Raw genomic sequence first — 15,589 nt, forward strand, 5'->3', positions numbered from 1 at the left:
ATCCGGAGAAAAAGTTTTTTCTTGCTTTCCTGAAAACGTTGCCAAAGCGGACTAGGCGAGTTTAATGGTGGCTGGCTATTCACCATACCAGGTTTAAATCATAAAATTAGAGAAGAACTCGCGTTTTACCTGGAGAAAGTGTTGCACGAATATGTCAGACGTCAGACCAGCATTGGAACGAAATGTTAACATGAAGTGGTAAATGGAAACTACAGCATCTTGAGGGTTCTGTGCGATGTAAATGGACCTGCACGTCCTGGTTTCGTCTTTGCCTTTGGAAATCACGTCATAATGCAGATGTGAAATTCAAATCCAATCACTTTTAAGAGAAATAGCCTCGCTAGAAAAGCCAAAATTATCATTTTCTTCGCCGGAAATGATTTTTAGCCACGTGCAACGACTCAAGTCGAAAGCAAAACGAGTCAATTCGAAATTATTTTAAGTCCTTAACACGTCTTAATATAAAATTTAAAGACAAAGAACGTTGTAGAATGGACATCGCTGAATGTTCCGTCGTTGTAAATCTGCCACAGCAGCTCTCGGGCCCAGGTCGTGCCTGTCAATGCGAAACAGGTTTGATCTTTAATGTCAGCGTGCTGTAAATGGGGGTTTTCCGTTGACGGATCGAAAATGTTAAACTAAAAACTAGACACTAATAAATCAAATTAAGTACAAAAAAGTGGCAATAACTTTGCTAAGTATTACAATCAGAACCCAACGGAACAATGAAACTTTTATATTTGCATAGAATTTTAATAAAATATTTCAAAGCACCAACCTCGATCCCAGTCTCACTCTCCTTTGCCGCCGTCGTCGAAGAAAACGAAACAAAATTCTCGCAGATTCATCAAGAGTTTCTTCTTCCGTTTTTTACACATAATTACGTGAATTATGGCGCAGGCAACCTTGCATACAAATGAACTCGAGATTTCTTTGACTTTTCATCTCATAAGCTCTCATAAAGATTGACAGTGGCTAGTCTATAATTGTTTTAGTTGAATTCTAGTTGAATATTTTTTCAAATAAAGCACGATGGTAGTTAATCTTAACTTTAAAACGGCGTTCCTACGCTTTTATTGGAATATTGAGAAACTAGAAATTAACGGTTTGAGTATAAGACATAACCTCTTGGTAACACAACAACGGTTATCCTGGAGCATCTCCTCTGAAAAAATTCAACCCCTTGCAAACGCGAAGCAGAGAGACTGATACAAAAGTTAATCAAAATATATTTTGATTCGCGGAATTCTGGAGGCTCTCGAAGTTCTCTAAAAGTTTATGTTTTCATGCCTGACAAATTTAGAGATAGTCAGCTCTTACTTAGGTCAACAGTCCAACAGAAAACTATGGTCGAAGGAAAGGAAAATGTAGTAAAGCTGGAATGTCGGGCAGATCTTTTCTCTAAATTTCTTGCGGCACACTTAACCTAAGATTGCAGATTCAGTCTGCAAGTAGAGAAAACGCACTTGTCAGGTAGGGCCTACGGTACCTTTTCCGGTATTACTTGATCTGCTTTTATACTATAATTATATTCACTACTGGTTCTCGGAAATTGCTAGACGGGACAAACAAACACAGCGATAACTGGCTTTGGGCAGCTGTGAATGACCAAACCCGGCAAATTAATATCTTGATGAATAGCTTTCCGTTAAAGTTCGATTTTTGAACAAGGCTGTAACAAGAGCTACCAAGACCGAGCAGTAAAGAGGATATAAAAGTGAAGCCTTGGAGCCGACTGGCTCATGGCTGCCGGAGCTTATCCCGGTTTCTGTAGCATGAGACAGCTAGGAGTATTTCTACTCCCTCTGGATGAGATGCTAGTCCATCGCCGGTCACTCCCTCCCAATTTGCTAGGTTTCCCCAACAATTCGCCGGTACCCATTTGTACTCCTGGGTGGAGAGAGGCACTGTGAGAGTAACGTGTCTTAACCAAGAACACAACACAGCGTCCCCGGCCAGGGCTCGAACCCGGACCGCTCGATCCGGGCACGAACACACTAACCATGACGGCTCTGCGCCTCCGAGATCGAGCAGTAGAAAGAATATATAGCTTGTTTATTTGATTAACTTCTGTTCACCTAAAAAAGAGGGAAAAATACCAGCTAAATATACAAAAATCGATTTCATCTCGTTTAATTGAACTGGACTGAACCTACAAGAAACTAGAAGAGTGGAGAAATATCTCAGTGTGTTTGTTTGGTTTTCTTTTTAGTTAGCTGAATAATTTCAAAACACAGAAACTTTATCTACTAAAATACTCCAAAGAAAACGAAAGAATGTGTTGCCGCTGCCAAAGTGTTCCTTATATCTAGATTTTGTCATCTACATCACTCCTTTGAAGCCAACCATTGGACGAAAGTTCACGAAAAGATAAAAAATACGGCTTTACTGAGTCAAGGTTTCTCTTAAGATCATTATTGTTGTATTAAGTGTACAGCGCAGTTAACAGAGAATTTCTTTTTCTTGTGATCCGTGATCGCAAAAAGAGAGCGATGTTGTTTCACATTCTGCTTGGTTTGTTTTTCTTCTCTTGCTTATTCTCAACAACAAGGTGAGAAAAATTACCATTTCTCTCTGACTGTCAATATTGCCGGTGAAATCAATGCTGTTATTATTCGAGAAAGGTCGCTTAAAACTCAACTATGCCAGTTTATTCAGTTTAGAAAGATTTTGAGAGAAGTACGCGAGTACCTATACATAGTTTTATTTATTTATTTATTTATTTATTTATTTATTTTGCCTTTTTTATCTATACTGAGCAGCTTTGATCTTCTGAATTGAAAAAGGATCAATTCATGCAGTCAAAATGCCGTAAGGTAGGTTTTCCTGTTACATTTTCTTACTAACAAGAGTTTAACATCGAAAGCAGCCTTGAAAAAAAGTCATTCAATAACTGTTGCTGTTACACTAAAGAAAAAAATGAAGTTTATTACACAGGGAAGAAAACATAGAACGATTGAAATAATATGTAGGGATCAAAATTAAAATCGTTTTAATTTTAACCATCAGGAGATTGAATCGGCAGAGATTTAAAGTGTTGGAGATGAACTTAAGCGGCAATCTTTACCTTTACAAGAACGTACTGCTCTGCAAGTGCGAGATCTTCAAGCGACTGACCATTGGAAAATATCATCTAGAGGAAGAAAGCTCCGTAGGTAATGTTTTGTTTTTCACCTTGGTATGACGACGGAGAACACCTTGCTTGTAAATATCTATTGTCATTCTTTTGACCCCGCAAACTTATTCCCTGGAAAGTGTATTAGGAGCTAATTTCTTCTAAATTTTTTTTTGTATAGAAAGACATGCATTTTCAACGCTCTGAGAAAAAAGTGGACTTGCTGGGAAACTCACACTTACTGGTACAATGAGAAGTTCTGAAAATCAGCAAAGATTATTTTCAATCTTTTCAAACATTGCGACTACAAAGTGAAGAAAAGAAACGCGCTTAAAGCTAAGGAAAACCTTTACGATTCATAGGAATTCATAGACGAACCAGCAGGATATACTTATTATCTCATATTTTTTATTGTTTCTGAACACAGGACTGAGGAAAACTTCCCCAGCCTTGAGTTGCAAGAACCTGAAACAAAAAGTACCTTCAATCGTGTCAGGCGTCTATTGGATAGACCCAGATGGTTGTTCCCATGGTAACGCATTCTAGGCCTACTGCGACCAACAGACGGACGAAGGGGGCTAGACATTAGTTTGACGTTACACCTTCACAGCTTACTCAAACTCGAAGTGTTGTAACTAGTACCCGTAGGGCTTCATTCTGGGTGAGTTTAAAGAAATTCCATTTCCAAGTCTAGTTCATATTTAGGCGAAGCTGCTCTTAAATTCTGAATAACGAAATTCATTTGCAGACGTATTGGTACGCCGCAGCAGCTGAATTCATGCACAGCGTCTGCAAAAATTGAAAGATGACATTCCCTTTCAACAAATATCAATATATTGCTAATTCATTTTGATAAAAGAGTGCTATTATTAAATTGAAAAGAACTAAAACTAAAGCAATTTTCTGTCAAGAATAATTTTAGAAATGATAAGCTGTATTGACTGACTTGAATAAAAATTCCTCTGAATGTGGAAAAAAGTAGACGACGAAGAAACCAACATCTCTTTGTTTGGGGGAGAGGGGGCCCGCAGTAATTGGCTACTTACCTGTTGCGATGTCCCTGCCAAACCTATACATATGGATTGTAATCCTTTTTTTTGTATCATAAAGCCGGGCAAAGATAATAAAATAAGATAGTTTTAACCCAGGTTGATAAACACAGCCTGTTCTTAAACTCATCGTTAAAAACATTTACACAGGGTTTATCTAAATTTATAAACTTGCACAGGCGTCATGTTCTGAAAGTTTTTTTTTTAATTGTCAAAGTTATCACAGCTAAGTTTTCCACAAGGGGCAAAGATCATTTCATTTTTCTTTCCTCTAAATTTATCTTCAATAATCGTTCATGTTTGCGCACTAAATTCTACAAAAAAAAGATCATTTGTTAACAAATTTCTTTTCTACAAAAAAAAAAGAATTTCTACGGTTAATTTTTTTTAAAGAATGAAATTATAACATCACTACTTATTGGATCTGAATTCTGCTGTGTCACTTTTGTTGAATCAGGCCGAATCAAACTTAAAAGCAATTTTAATCAATTGTGCTTTGCTAAGAAAACAAAACGTACCATGCCCATTTACACTAATTAATGAAGATATTGAGTTTCGATATTCCATTGGATAAATCCAGTATCGGCCTAAACAAATCATCACACGTATGAGATTAAGCGGATCTTCAACAAGAGGCCCATTCCGTTTTGAACGAGGAGCAGTAAGTATTTAACAAGCTCTGGTTTCTTCCCTTTTAATTTTCTATTCTGTGATACGTTTTAGGGTTTTTTCTAAATATTCATACTTCCTTGCTTTTTTAGTGTTGCATCTGTGCAGAGCAGAGACTTTTCGTGTTGAGTCAATCAATCGAACTTCTTGAAGTTTTATACTGCTTCAACGCATCTCCAAAATGTTCTTCCACGTTAATTTCGCTTTGGTGTTACTCTCCAGCAGTGCTCTAACAATAAGGTAACATAAATCAGATAGCTTTATAATAATCTAATTCGTTTGAAATGTGATTTTCGTGAAACTTCATCATTTTAACCGCTTTACTAGACAACTCCAACAAATTAATACATGATGTCGTTTGTAAACGAAAACGTCGATATTGACAGTGGCTTGAAGTTCCTTTCTAGCTAGACTCCTTTTGCGGTAGACCCGAATTCAATTCTTGTAGGGTTACGCTTAAAAATGTCCCACTGGTATTCCTGAAGCCACGCATTTGTGATTTTAATTTTAACTTTAACTTTTAATTCTCTGCCCTATACGTACTTTTCGAAGGGAAAACGTGTTAAAAATACTTAATATTTTATTTCAAAACGGCCACATTCAGAATCATAACCACAGTCGTAACAGAAGTAAGATGTTGACTTAATTCCCAAGTCCTACTCTTTTAAAGGAATTTCATTGCTCTGTAAAACTCCGTTTTTCAGCCGGGCATACCTCCTTCAGTCTTAGATAATCTCAAAATCGTTTGAAGCCCAAAGAGGAACTATTATTACATTATAGTGTGTTGTCTTTTAAAACCATCAGGGGTCTGGAGCAAAAGAGGAACAAAATGTGTGTGTTGGACATGGATGAAAAAGGCAATCTTTACCTCTACAAGTTTGCACTACTCTGCAAGAACGAGATTATCAAGCGACTGATCAATGGATCTTATCAGCTCGCAGAGCCGAACGACGGACCGAATACAATAGGTAATTCATTGATAAAACTCTTTTCATGGCATGAATGTGATTTTCAATGCAAGCAACTTACTCTTGAAGTGATCTTTCTGTATTCTTTACGAAGTAGAATGTATATACTATTAAGTTACGATCATGTTACGAAAAAATTGTCTAAGTCTAGTTCTAGAACAATCTAGAACCTGAAGTCATTCAGCCGTGACCAATTTGTATAAGAACATTCCAGAACATTCTAATCCTTATGTAATTTCTCAGATTAGAAACTGTGTCAAACTACTTAATTTAGTTCCAAATAGAAGTTTCTAGAACTTTAAGCCTCATGTATATTAGAGCGAGAGGTTCTGCTGTAAGAAAGATTGATTCAAATTTGAAGAAGCTTAGTGCTGAAAATTCGTGAGGTTATCTTACGGAAATAAATTAGTTTGTTGCTGTTACCGGCGATTCTGAGTTCTGTCTGGAAACAACCCTGCTCTACAACGATACCCGTAACAGCTTAAATAAGCCTTGAGGTTATTATTGTTAGATTTTTTCTGTGGGTCACCTGCAGGAAGGCTTAATCATTTATCTCTGAGTGCTTTTCTGACTGAGATCTTGGCGATATACCGTGACGGCGGAGACGGAGGTCATTTTTGGGAATGTTAAAGTATGGTGACGACAGTACTTGTAACAGATCTAGTTTGTAACAGAAATCCTGTAAAATTAAGAAGTAAATTTAAGGCTTTTTAAATTCGTAAATATCAAAACAAAAACCCTCACAATTTTAAATTTTAAACGATTTTAAAACAGATTTTTAACATTCGTAGCATCCCTATTTTTATTTTTTTTGTTTTGTATTTGGAATGTTCTTTTAGTGTCAACAATTAGTCAATATCAAACTAAACACTCTGACACTTAAATAAAGTTCATCGTTACACCTTCCAACTCAAATACGTTTTCCGATTGGAGGAGAACGTGTCACGTGCCATTGGTCAAAACTCACTAACTCCCTAGGGAAACAACAGCTTGAACTTTCGACTCGCACGTGATCAAGCCGTGCACCTTGAAACGGCGGCAAATTTGTGTGTCAGTCGGCCTGATGTAACGTTTCTCACTAGAAAATACATTCATTATTCAAGAAAAGGGATTTATAATTCGGCAAAAACATATCAGATTAACAAAGGGAAAAATTTGAACATTTTGTGTCTTCAAGCTTTTAATTTGGCACCAAAAATGGGTCGCCCGCGTTCGGCAACTCGCTCTTCGATCGCTGTCGCCACTCGCCAGGTAGGAAAATAGTCGTGTCATTTACAACAAAATATGCTGTTCCTCGTTAAATCAAACCCAGAATTAAGCATTAGAAGAAGACAAAGCAACTTAAATATTGTCTTTATTTTTGTTAGCAGCGAAGAAAAAGACTGTTATCGTGTCGTTTCGGTTGGACAGGTCGGTTTGACTCCCACTCGTACAGCAAGCACAGTCACCGGCGTTAGGCGTCAGGCAAATCATTTTTTCGTCGTTTTTTTTTTTTTTTTTTTCCTATTTTTGAGTCAGGAGGTATAACAAAACACTTAATGACTGGCCCCTCGGGAAACGGTGAGTTTTGTTTCCTCTCGACATTGAGGGTCTCGGGGAAACAAAACTCACTGTTTCCCTTGAGGCCAGTCATTAAGTGCTTATTTATTCATTCACTCATTCATTCATTTCTTATCGGCTTTGAATACAGGACAAAGCAAATTAAACCCAGCCTTGAATTGCAAGGACCTGAAACAGAAAGCGCCATCACTCGTGTCAGGCGTCTATTGGATAGATCCAGATGGTGGTTCCCATGGTAACGCATTCGAGGCCTACTGCGATCAACAGACGGACGGTGGGGGCTGGACACTAGTATGGAGCTACACCTTCACAGCTTACTCGAGTTTCGCGAGTAGTGCAAACGCTGTCACGCCGCGTCCAAGCTGGTCAGCCAGTTCAGCTACCACTCCAGTGTCCACAATAGTTCCTTTGAGTGAGACAGATTACGCGGCCACGAACTTTTCCTTGTGGCGCACCATTGGTAAAGAATTCCTGATCAAGAGCAACATCAACAACTGGATCGCATGCAAGGAAGGTACTGGCAGCTTGGTGCAAGAGAAGGCGGGATCAATCGCTTGTAAACTGGTTAAACAGGTTTCCAAGCTGTGTGCTGGTGTGGTGCCAAAATTGTTGACGCTGTACTCCAACGGACCATATCTCTCTAGCAGCAGCCTCTACTATTACTTTGATGGTAATGCTGGTAATGATTGGCCTACCCATGATCCATGTGGAAAAAACCAACAAAATCAGTTGAAAGGTGTGGCTAATCCACACGGAAATATTTTTGTTCGTTAAAAGTTCAGTTTTCGTTAAGTTTGGCATAAGGACAATGATTGCTCAAGGGTTTTAAGGGATAAGGTGCTCACACAAGGCATGTATTTGCAAATAAAACTTCTTCTAGGAGTGATTGGTTTTATTAGCGGTAACATGTTAGTATCATGCATGTTAATTTGAACTAAATAGAAATATACAACATTTGTCACATTGCTTTACTTTTCGTGGAAAACGGCTGAAAAATTAATAAATATGCGGTTTTGAGGGAATTTAGAGTTTGAATTGATTGTAGCCCTTATTTTAAGTTTATATATTCCTTTCCCTCTATGGACTTATGCTCAGATTTCAAAGGCTAAATGCTATGGGTTGAGTGATGTTATATCTCTTGCGAAACGAAATGCTACACTGTTCTAAATCTGAATTGATCCTAAATTAGAGACAAAGAATCTCTTACGCTCTGTATGTAGACGAGAGAATTTCTCTCGTTCAGGTTGGAGATTTAGTAAAATCACGCTGCTTGCAAAAATGGAAAAATTGCAAGAAACTTTGATTGAAAATACATCTAAACAACAAAGAGCATTCAACGACGTATTCAAGGTTGCATAAAAGTGGACGGATGCCCAAAAGAGGACCAAAAAGTTTGTTGAAATATGGTGAAAAATATCAATCACATGCGATTGAACTCATTAAGAAAAAAAATATTTTTTAAGGTTTTATGTTAAGTGTTTGCTTTTGCAATCAACGTACCACACCCTTTTGAGGTACTATCAGGAGCCATAATCTGGTACTATGTTATAGCATTGATGCCCACAGTTCTTACTATTTTACAAAAACAAGATTTGACTCTCAAACAAACATTCTGTGTACATTTTGTTTCGCCCTGTACAATCAATCAAAACGTTTTAACAGTTAACTCCTGTTTTCAGTGCTTTTTACAAGCATTATTTTGATATAACTTTATTTTGCACCAAATGTGTGGCGTTACACTATCTTGGTGGACTATTCAAATTCAAGCCCATGCTCTCTCGCCTTTGCAAGAAACTCTGTTTCGAATTTTTCGTTCAATTCTGCTGTAAAGTGGTTTTTCCAGTCGCCGACCTCACCCTTCCTTAAGAAACTGATCGCATCCACGTTTGGAAACACTTGAAAGCTTGCTGGGCTTTTAGCCATCCCCTTAAACGAGCATTGGTGTGCAATCCGTCGCATGACTTCTTCTGACAAAGGTTTGTTGAGAAATTCAGCAACAGCTCTGACACTGGAGAACAAGTCCTTCAAAAGAAACAAATAAATCTTGTTTCAATTAATTATATCAAAGGCTGAACAATGAAAACTAAGACAATTTATTGTAGCGTTCTATAGGATGTAGTTTTCCGAAAACTGTCTCCGTTTTTCCTATAATTTAAAAGCTACTATGAGTTCAGTCACGTACGGCCGGTCGCGTTTTACAGTACGCGACAAAAATAGTTTATCAGGGGCAACCCAGCGAAGGACCCGCATTCCATTCAGGGAAATTCCATTCAGTAGAAATACTCCTAGTCGCTTAAAACAACGGAAACCGGGATGAACGTCTGCTCTCTGGACCACTAGACACGACACAGACTTTATACTTAAAAGCTTTGAAAGTTAACCTTGAATAACCAATAAACAAATTCCGATTTGCTTGCACAGGTTCTCAGTCATCGACAAAAACAAAAGCTCGGGCGAGGGGACTCCCATTTAAAAAGGATGGGGGTGCTTGTCGCAAATTTTGAAAAGATCTCCTAAGAGATACTAAGATACAGTTTTGTGGACGTGGCTTGCAGTTTTTCTTTTTTTTTTTTACCGTTAAGAAGTGCCAATTCTAAAACTACACATTACCTGATACCTTCATATTTGTAATCGCGATAAATTAGCAGTTGATTTTCAAATATCTTCTGGCATATTTTTCGGCTCAATACCCTAAAAACGTACGGCGAAAGCTCCTGATGTGGACCTTTTGAGGTTGAACTTGATAACGTGCGAAGAAGTACCAAAACCGCTGTTTTAGCCCCTAAAATGTACGACAAACACCCCCCTCCTTTTAATATGGAAGTCCTTCCCCCGGAAAAAATAGCTCAAGAAGTGTTCGGGATGTTTTTGTTATTCGAAACCTTTTCTATTTTGTCGCGGTATGTGTCCAATCGTCTGTCAAACAGTAAAGTGTTCAGCTGTCACGTGACATACCTTTTTCAAGTCTTCATACTTTAGAAACAACACGTTAGGATTGTCCCTGTGCTTCCACCATGCCAGAACATGGTCAGACCACAAATTGTAATAAACTGTGAAATAATTAAAGAACAACTAAACAAAAAGGTTTAGAAAACGTAGCAAATAAGTATATCTTAGTAACACAACAAACACGGCTCTCTCAGCTAGTGTAATACGTAGTACACGTATTTTGCGGAACACCTCATGAAGAGTAGAAGCCCTACGTGTTTTGTACAGGCTAAAAGGAGTCACGAATCTTCAAGTGTGTCACAGCAGTGTGTCACGTGACGCTGTCACGTCCTGCTAATAAATTATCCGTTGAGATATAAGGCGCTTTCCAAAAAGTAATATAGACAGAAAATAACAGCTTCACAGCCTACACAAGGGAGATGGTTTCGCTTTCCCCTCTTGTTTGCTTTTTTTTTTCCAAGTTAAAATAAATTTGACACTACGTACTCCAACACACGCGTGACACCGTACATTCTTTTTTTTGCATTTTGATCCTTTCAGCTGTTGCTCGATTTAATTTAGAGAGCGAGGGCGGAGTTGATGATAACATAGGGGAGGAGACTAAAGAACGCCCTTTTTTCCGGAGAGGTTTAATCTTTTTGCGCCCGCTTCGCGGCCCCGAAGAGAAATAACTTCTAGCAAAGAAAGAAGAAAGTTTTTCAACAGACTACAATTCCCCATACTTGGGATTTAAAAATAATAAGATAAGTTTAGCACTCACGTTTTCCCTGGAGAAACAATTTCGCAATTGCATCCCATGTCAACCCAGAATCAGAATGAAACGACAACAAGAAGTGGTAAAGAGAAACTGCAACGTCTTTAGGATTCCTTGCGATGTAAATGTACTTGCACGTCGTGGTGTCGTCTTTGCCTTTAGGAATCACGTCATAAGGCAGATGTGAAACCAACAGACGGGGACTAGGGAGAAGGTCAATGACGGGTTTGGAGTCTGGTGACGACTCGGAGCGCCCAGATTGACGTTTGCGCAGTAAAGGGTGTGCCTCGAGCCAGAAAACACGACTTCCAAGATGGACATCGCTGATTGCGCCGTCGTTATAAATTTGCCACAGCAGTTCCCGGACCCAGGTTGTACCTATTAATACAAAAAACGGTTTGATCTGTCAGTTCTCTTGAAGCGCCGGTGCGAAGCGCCGGTACGAGCGGCAATCAAAACCGAACTATCTTACCAAAACGAGGCGATAACAGTCCTTTTCTTCACAGCTAACAAAATGAGGAAAATACCTAAGTTTCTTTGGCCCCTTCTAATACATAACTCGTGAATTCGAGAATTCGAGGGACAACATATTTGGTCTAAATAGCACAACTATATTCCTACCTGGCGACACTCGATGAACTATGGTCTTTTGTACTCTAGTCTTGAACTGTGTATGTCTTTTAGAAGAGGCGACTGTTTCAGGTCGTAAACTAGTGTACGGGAAATAGCAGAATTTGGTCATAAACGGGATAGAGTAAATGAGACTAAACACCAGGCTATGGTCCTGGGAAAAACTGAACACAAATTTTCGTTTCCATTAAAAAAAAAGTCTATAGATATTTTTGGAATGAATATAGATGATAAGCTTTCTTTTGATAATTCATATATTTACTACCTGCCAGAAGATAACGAACCAGTATAACGTAATGCTTAGATTTCGTAATCTTATTTTTAGAGACACCCTCTTAAGATTGTATAAGGCTTTTATCTTGCCACACTTCAATTACTGGTCGTCCGTATGGCATTTTTGTGGTGCGCGTAATGCTGAAAAAAATGGACATTCACAACAAGCGCATTCTTAGAGTCATACTTAAGGACTATAACTCGCCCTATGGTGATTTACTGGATAAAATTAATTTAAAACCTTTGCATATTAGACGCCTTCAAATTTTTCAGTTCTACTATATAAGAGTCCCTTTTTCAATAACTTTCCAAGATATTTAAGTAATATGTTTGCTCTGCGCTCAGCAACCTATAATTTACGCGGTAATTATATTGTCTCTTCCTGATCCAAAAACAGCTGACCAACTTTCGGCCTGCATTCCTTTTCATATTTAGCTGCTAAATTATGGAACTCTCTTCCGTGCTCACTTAGAACTTCCCTTTTTGCGGACTTGAATTAAGCGAAAGATATTACAATATGACTCTTTTCAGTAGCATCGCAAATTGTCTCTAGTTTTATTGTATTGTATTGTATTGTATTGTATTGTATTGTATTGTATTGTATTGTATTGTATTGTATTGTATTGTATTGTATTGTATTAGTATTGTATTTTGTTATATCAAGAGATTATAGTTATGTTTTCGAAGATATTAGCTAATTTTAGCTACTTAAAATTTGAGAGGAAGTAAAGTTTATGTATGAGAGTTTCGGGAATCGGGCCGTCTACCCCAATCCAATTTTTCTGGGACTACCCCCTATCCCCGGGGGAAATTAGGTCGCTCAATCGTCGAGTAGTTACGTAACCAACTCAACCACAATCCGGTCACGCGAAACCAAGCTCGCAGTCTAACGCATCGCAATAGGATTGTCGATGATGTTTTTGCGCCCTTCATTATTGCAATGAAAATATTTTCGTATGTACGAATACGAAATATTGCCTTGCCTTGTCTTTTTCAAGTACCACGTCTGTTTTTAAAACAGTTCCGTGCACCGCTGGTGGCTTAACTCAAAGTCCGATCACAGTCAAAATAATCGGTAAGTTCGATGAACTTTCGATAGATTGTACCTCGACTAGTCGTTTATGTTTCTTGGTTTTCGTGAGTCTAATTCCAAATTATTTATTTACCTGATTTCGGGTAACTAGCGACAAACACATCGTCCTTTCTCGTTTGAAAATGTTCCAGATCTTCGTTTAAGTTTGGATCTACAAGAGCCGCCGAGATTCTCACACCGTGTATAATAGCCATTTCAGGGCTAGTCCAACCTCCCTCTGTTTCCCGGACAGTTTGAAAAGTTGCCATGTCTTAGGAGAATGCAAAAGAGTGCTGTTTGTTTCTGGTCGGTGAATCTCGCATAAGTTTTAACTTCAGCTGGGTTGTTTGTGTCCAATACCAGACAGACATGGGTCGCTTAATGACTCAGACAAGCATGTAAATGAGCTCGAGATTTCTAATCATGCATGACCTATCACCTCATGAGCTGTCATAGAAATTCAGAGTGGGTCATCTAATTGTTTTAGTAGCAGTCTAGCAAAAATTCGCATCAAATAAAGGTTTCCGATGATTTTTCGTTTTACTATTTAAAAAACTTCACCCTTTAGAAAAATCGCGCGGGTTGAATTGTCATTTGAAATTTGCAGTACGAGCACCAACCTGTGCAAAAAGAGTTGTATCCTGCTAGCAAAGTTGCATACCCCTTGATCATTACTAATCAGTCGTCTACTTATTGATTGCCCAGCGATTACTGATTGATGTCACTGATCATTGATTAGTTACTTGACTGGACGCTCGTCTCCTGTACAGCCTGCTATATTCGGGTCATCATCCAAAGCGAAAGGACCGTTGCGTGACGCCTCCGCGTTTCGTGACGACGTAAAACCGCTGCGTAAAGTAAGAGTCTAGTTCGACACATTTGCATAACTAGTGTTCATTCGATGCAATGGATTGCACACCAATGCTTGTTTAACGAGATGGCTGAACACCCGGCTAGCTTTCAAGTGTGGCAAGTGGACGCAATCATTTATTTACGGAAGGGCGAAGTGGGCGACCTGAAGAACCACTTACAAGCAGGATAAATGAAAAATTCGAAACAGAGTTTCTCGTGAAGGCGAGAGCACAAGGACTGGAATTCGACAATTTAGAAGAAGTTTATTTTGATGAAGAATTTTGTGTATTTAACGAATGAACGTTTTCTTGAAAACTACCTTGCTAGTTACAGATTCAAACAGTTTAACATTGATTTACATTGAAGCTGTGTTCAGATTAAAATTAAATAGAAAACTTAGTCAAGTGAAGTAACTGTATCCCCCACCCCACCCCCACCCCCAACACTATTTGTATGCGAAAGCTAGAGTCATGTCCTTGATTTGCAAATTCGCAGCGTGTAAGTCACAAGATTTATTAGTACCACCAACTGAATCAGAACCTGGTATTTCACTGGGCTTGGCCTAATTTTCAATATGTTTTTTCTGACTACCCAATAATTAACCGAGCTTAGTCTGTCTGTATGGGAGAATCTTGACCTCGGTCATGTGTACAGACCTCACTGCGTTCGGTCTGTACTCACGACCTCGGTCAAGATTCTCCCATACAGACCTCCTGCTCGGTTAATAAGAGCTAATTATACACGCTGTGGATAATATCATCGTTAATTGTTTCATATGTTCCTTAGAAACGTTCGTTACAATGGCGCAGCACCCCCGCGGGGTACTCCCTTATATGGGCTATATAGCTATGTACGACCCCAAAGGATATGGTTTTTCAGCCGTTTTGGTCATAAATAGGGTATCGAGTTTAATCATTTTGATCATTAATAGGGTCTGGTTTTTGCTCTCTAATCTTGAATTGAATATAATATGTTTTTTTTAGAAGAAGCTACCTTTTCATTATTATTGATAAGACCATCAACAAAAGCCCTTTACAATGCCTTTAACATCAGTCTGAACTAAGTATAAGGCAGGTCTGAAAGAGGGTATTGATTTAGTGTCAGGTCACAAATAGGACATTGAAAATCGCAGATTTTGGTCATAAATAGGGTAAGGGTTTTGGGAAGCGGGCCGCACACCTCAACCAATTTTTCTCGGAGTACCCACCACCCCACCCCCGGGCGGAGGGCGAAGCACATTGAGCAGAGAAGTCCTATGAGAAAGCTTTATAAATGTACGCGGTTGATACTTTTTATAGCACAAGACAATCAACACATACACAGGACTGCATTTGTGCTGCCTCACTAAGGCTCTCCAGTTGTTGATTCGAATCAACAACAGATCGATTCGAGATGCAATTGTGCGGTAAATTTAACTGGAAATACGTTCGGCAAATAGCACTCCTGCTCCATGTAAACGTTTTATTAATATATGCGGCTTATACCATCTAGAGCACAGGACAACCGACATACACAGGAATACCAACACATACACAGGACTCGAAGTCCGGATAGTAAACGGCCTCGCCAAGGTTTGCCAGTAATACGTCGATCGACCAATCATATCGCTGGGCAAGCCGCTAAAAGTCGCTTTGTGTTATTGCATGCCTTTTTATTGCAATTTGAACGATTTTGTTTCATTCATCTAGTTTGTACTAC

At 38.8% G+C, this 15,589-nt stretch overlaps 2 protein-coding genes across 2 annotated transcripts; one reads left to right on the top strand and one right to left on the bottom strand.

Annotated features, from left to right (window-relative positions):
• The first annotated feature begins 4,773 nt into the window (after positions 1-4,773).
• On the top strand, positions 4,774-8,578 carry LOC145502263 (uncharacterized). The gene is made up of 4 exons (XM_081481520.1): positions 4,774-4,825; positions 4,926-5,073; positions 5,638-5,801; positions 7,492-8,578. Exons 2-4 carry the CDS (start codon positions 5,015-5,017, stop codon positions 8,133-8,135), a joined length of 867 nt encoding a protein of 288 aa, XP_081337646.1. The 5' UTR covers positions 4,774-4,825; positions 4,926-5,014; the 3' UTR covers positions 8,136-8,578.
• A 310-nt stretch (positions 8,579-8,888) lies between these two features.
• Positions 8,889-14,829, bottom strand: LOC145502268 (sulfotransferase 1B1-like). Its single transcript, XM_081481527.1, has 4 exons — positions 13,134-14,829; positions 11,071-11,442; positions 10,317-10,411; positions 8,889-9,383 (listed from the first exon to the last, which is right to left on the bottom strand). The coding sequence occupies exons 1-4, from the start codon at positions 13,306-13,308 to the stop codon at positions 9,114-9,116; spliced, it is 912 nt and encodes a 303-aa protein (XP_081337653.1). The 5' UTR covers positions 13,309-14,829; the 3' UTR covers positions 8,889-9,113.
• Positions 14,830-15,589: the final 760 nt, after the last annotated feature.

Source organism: Orbicella franksi, chromosome 11 (genome assembly GCF_964199315.1).
Source record: "Orbicella franksi chromosome 11, jaOrbFran1.1, whole genome shotgun sequence".
In the NCBI taxonomy this organism is placed as follows: domain Eukaryota; kingdom Metazoa; phylum Cnidaria; class Anthozoa; order Scleractinia; family Merulinidae; genus Orbicella; species Orbicella franksi.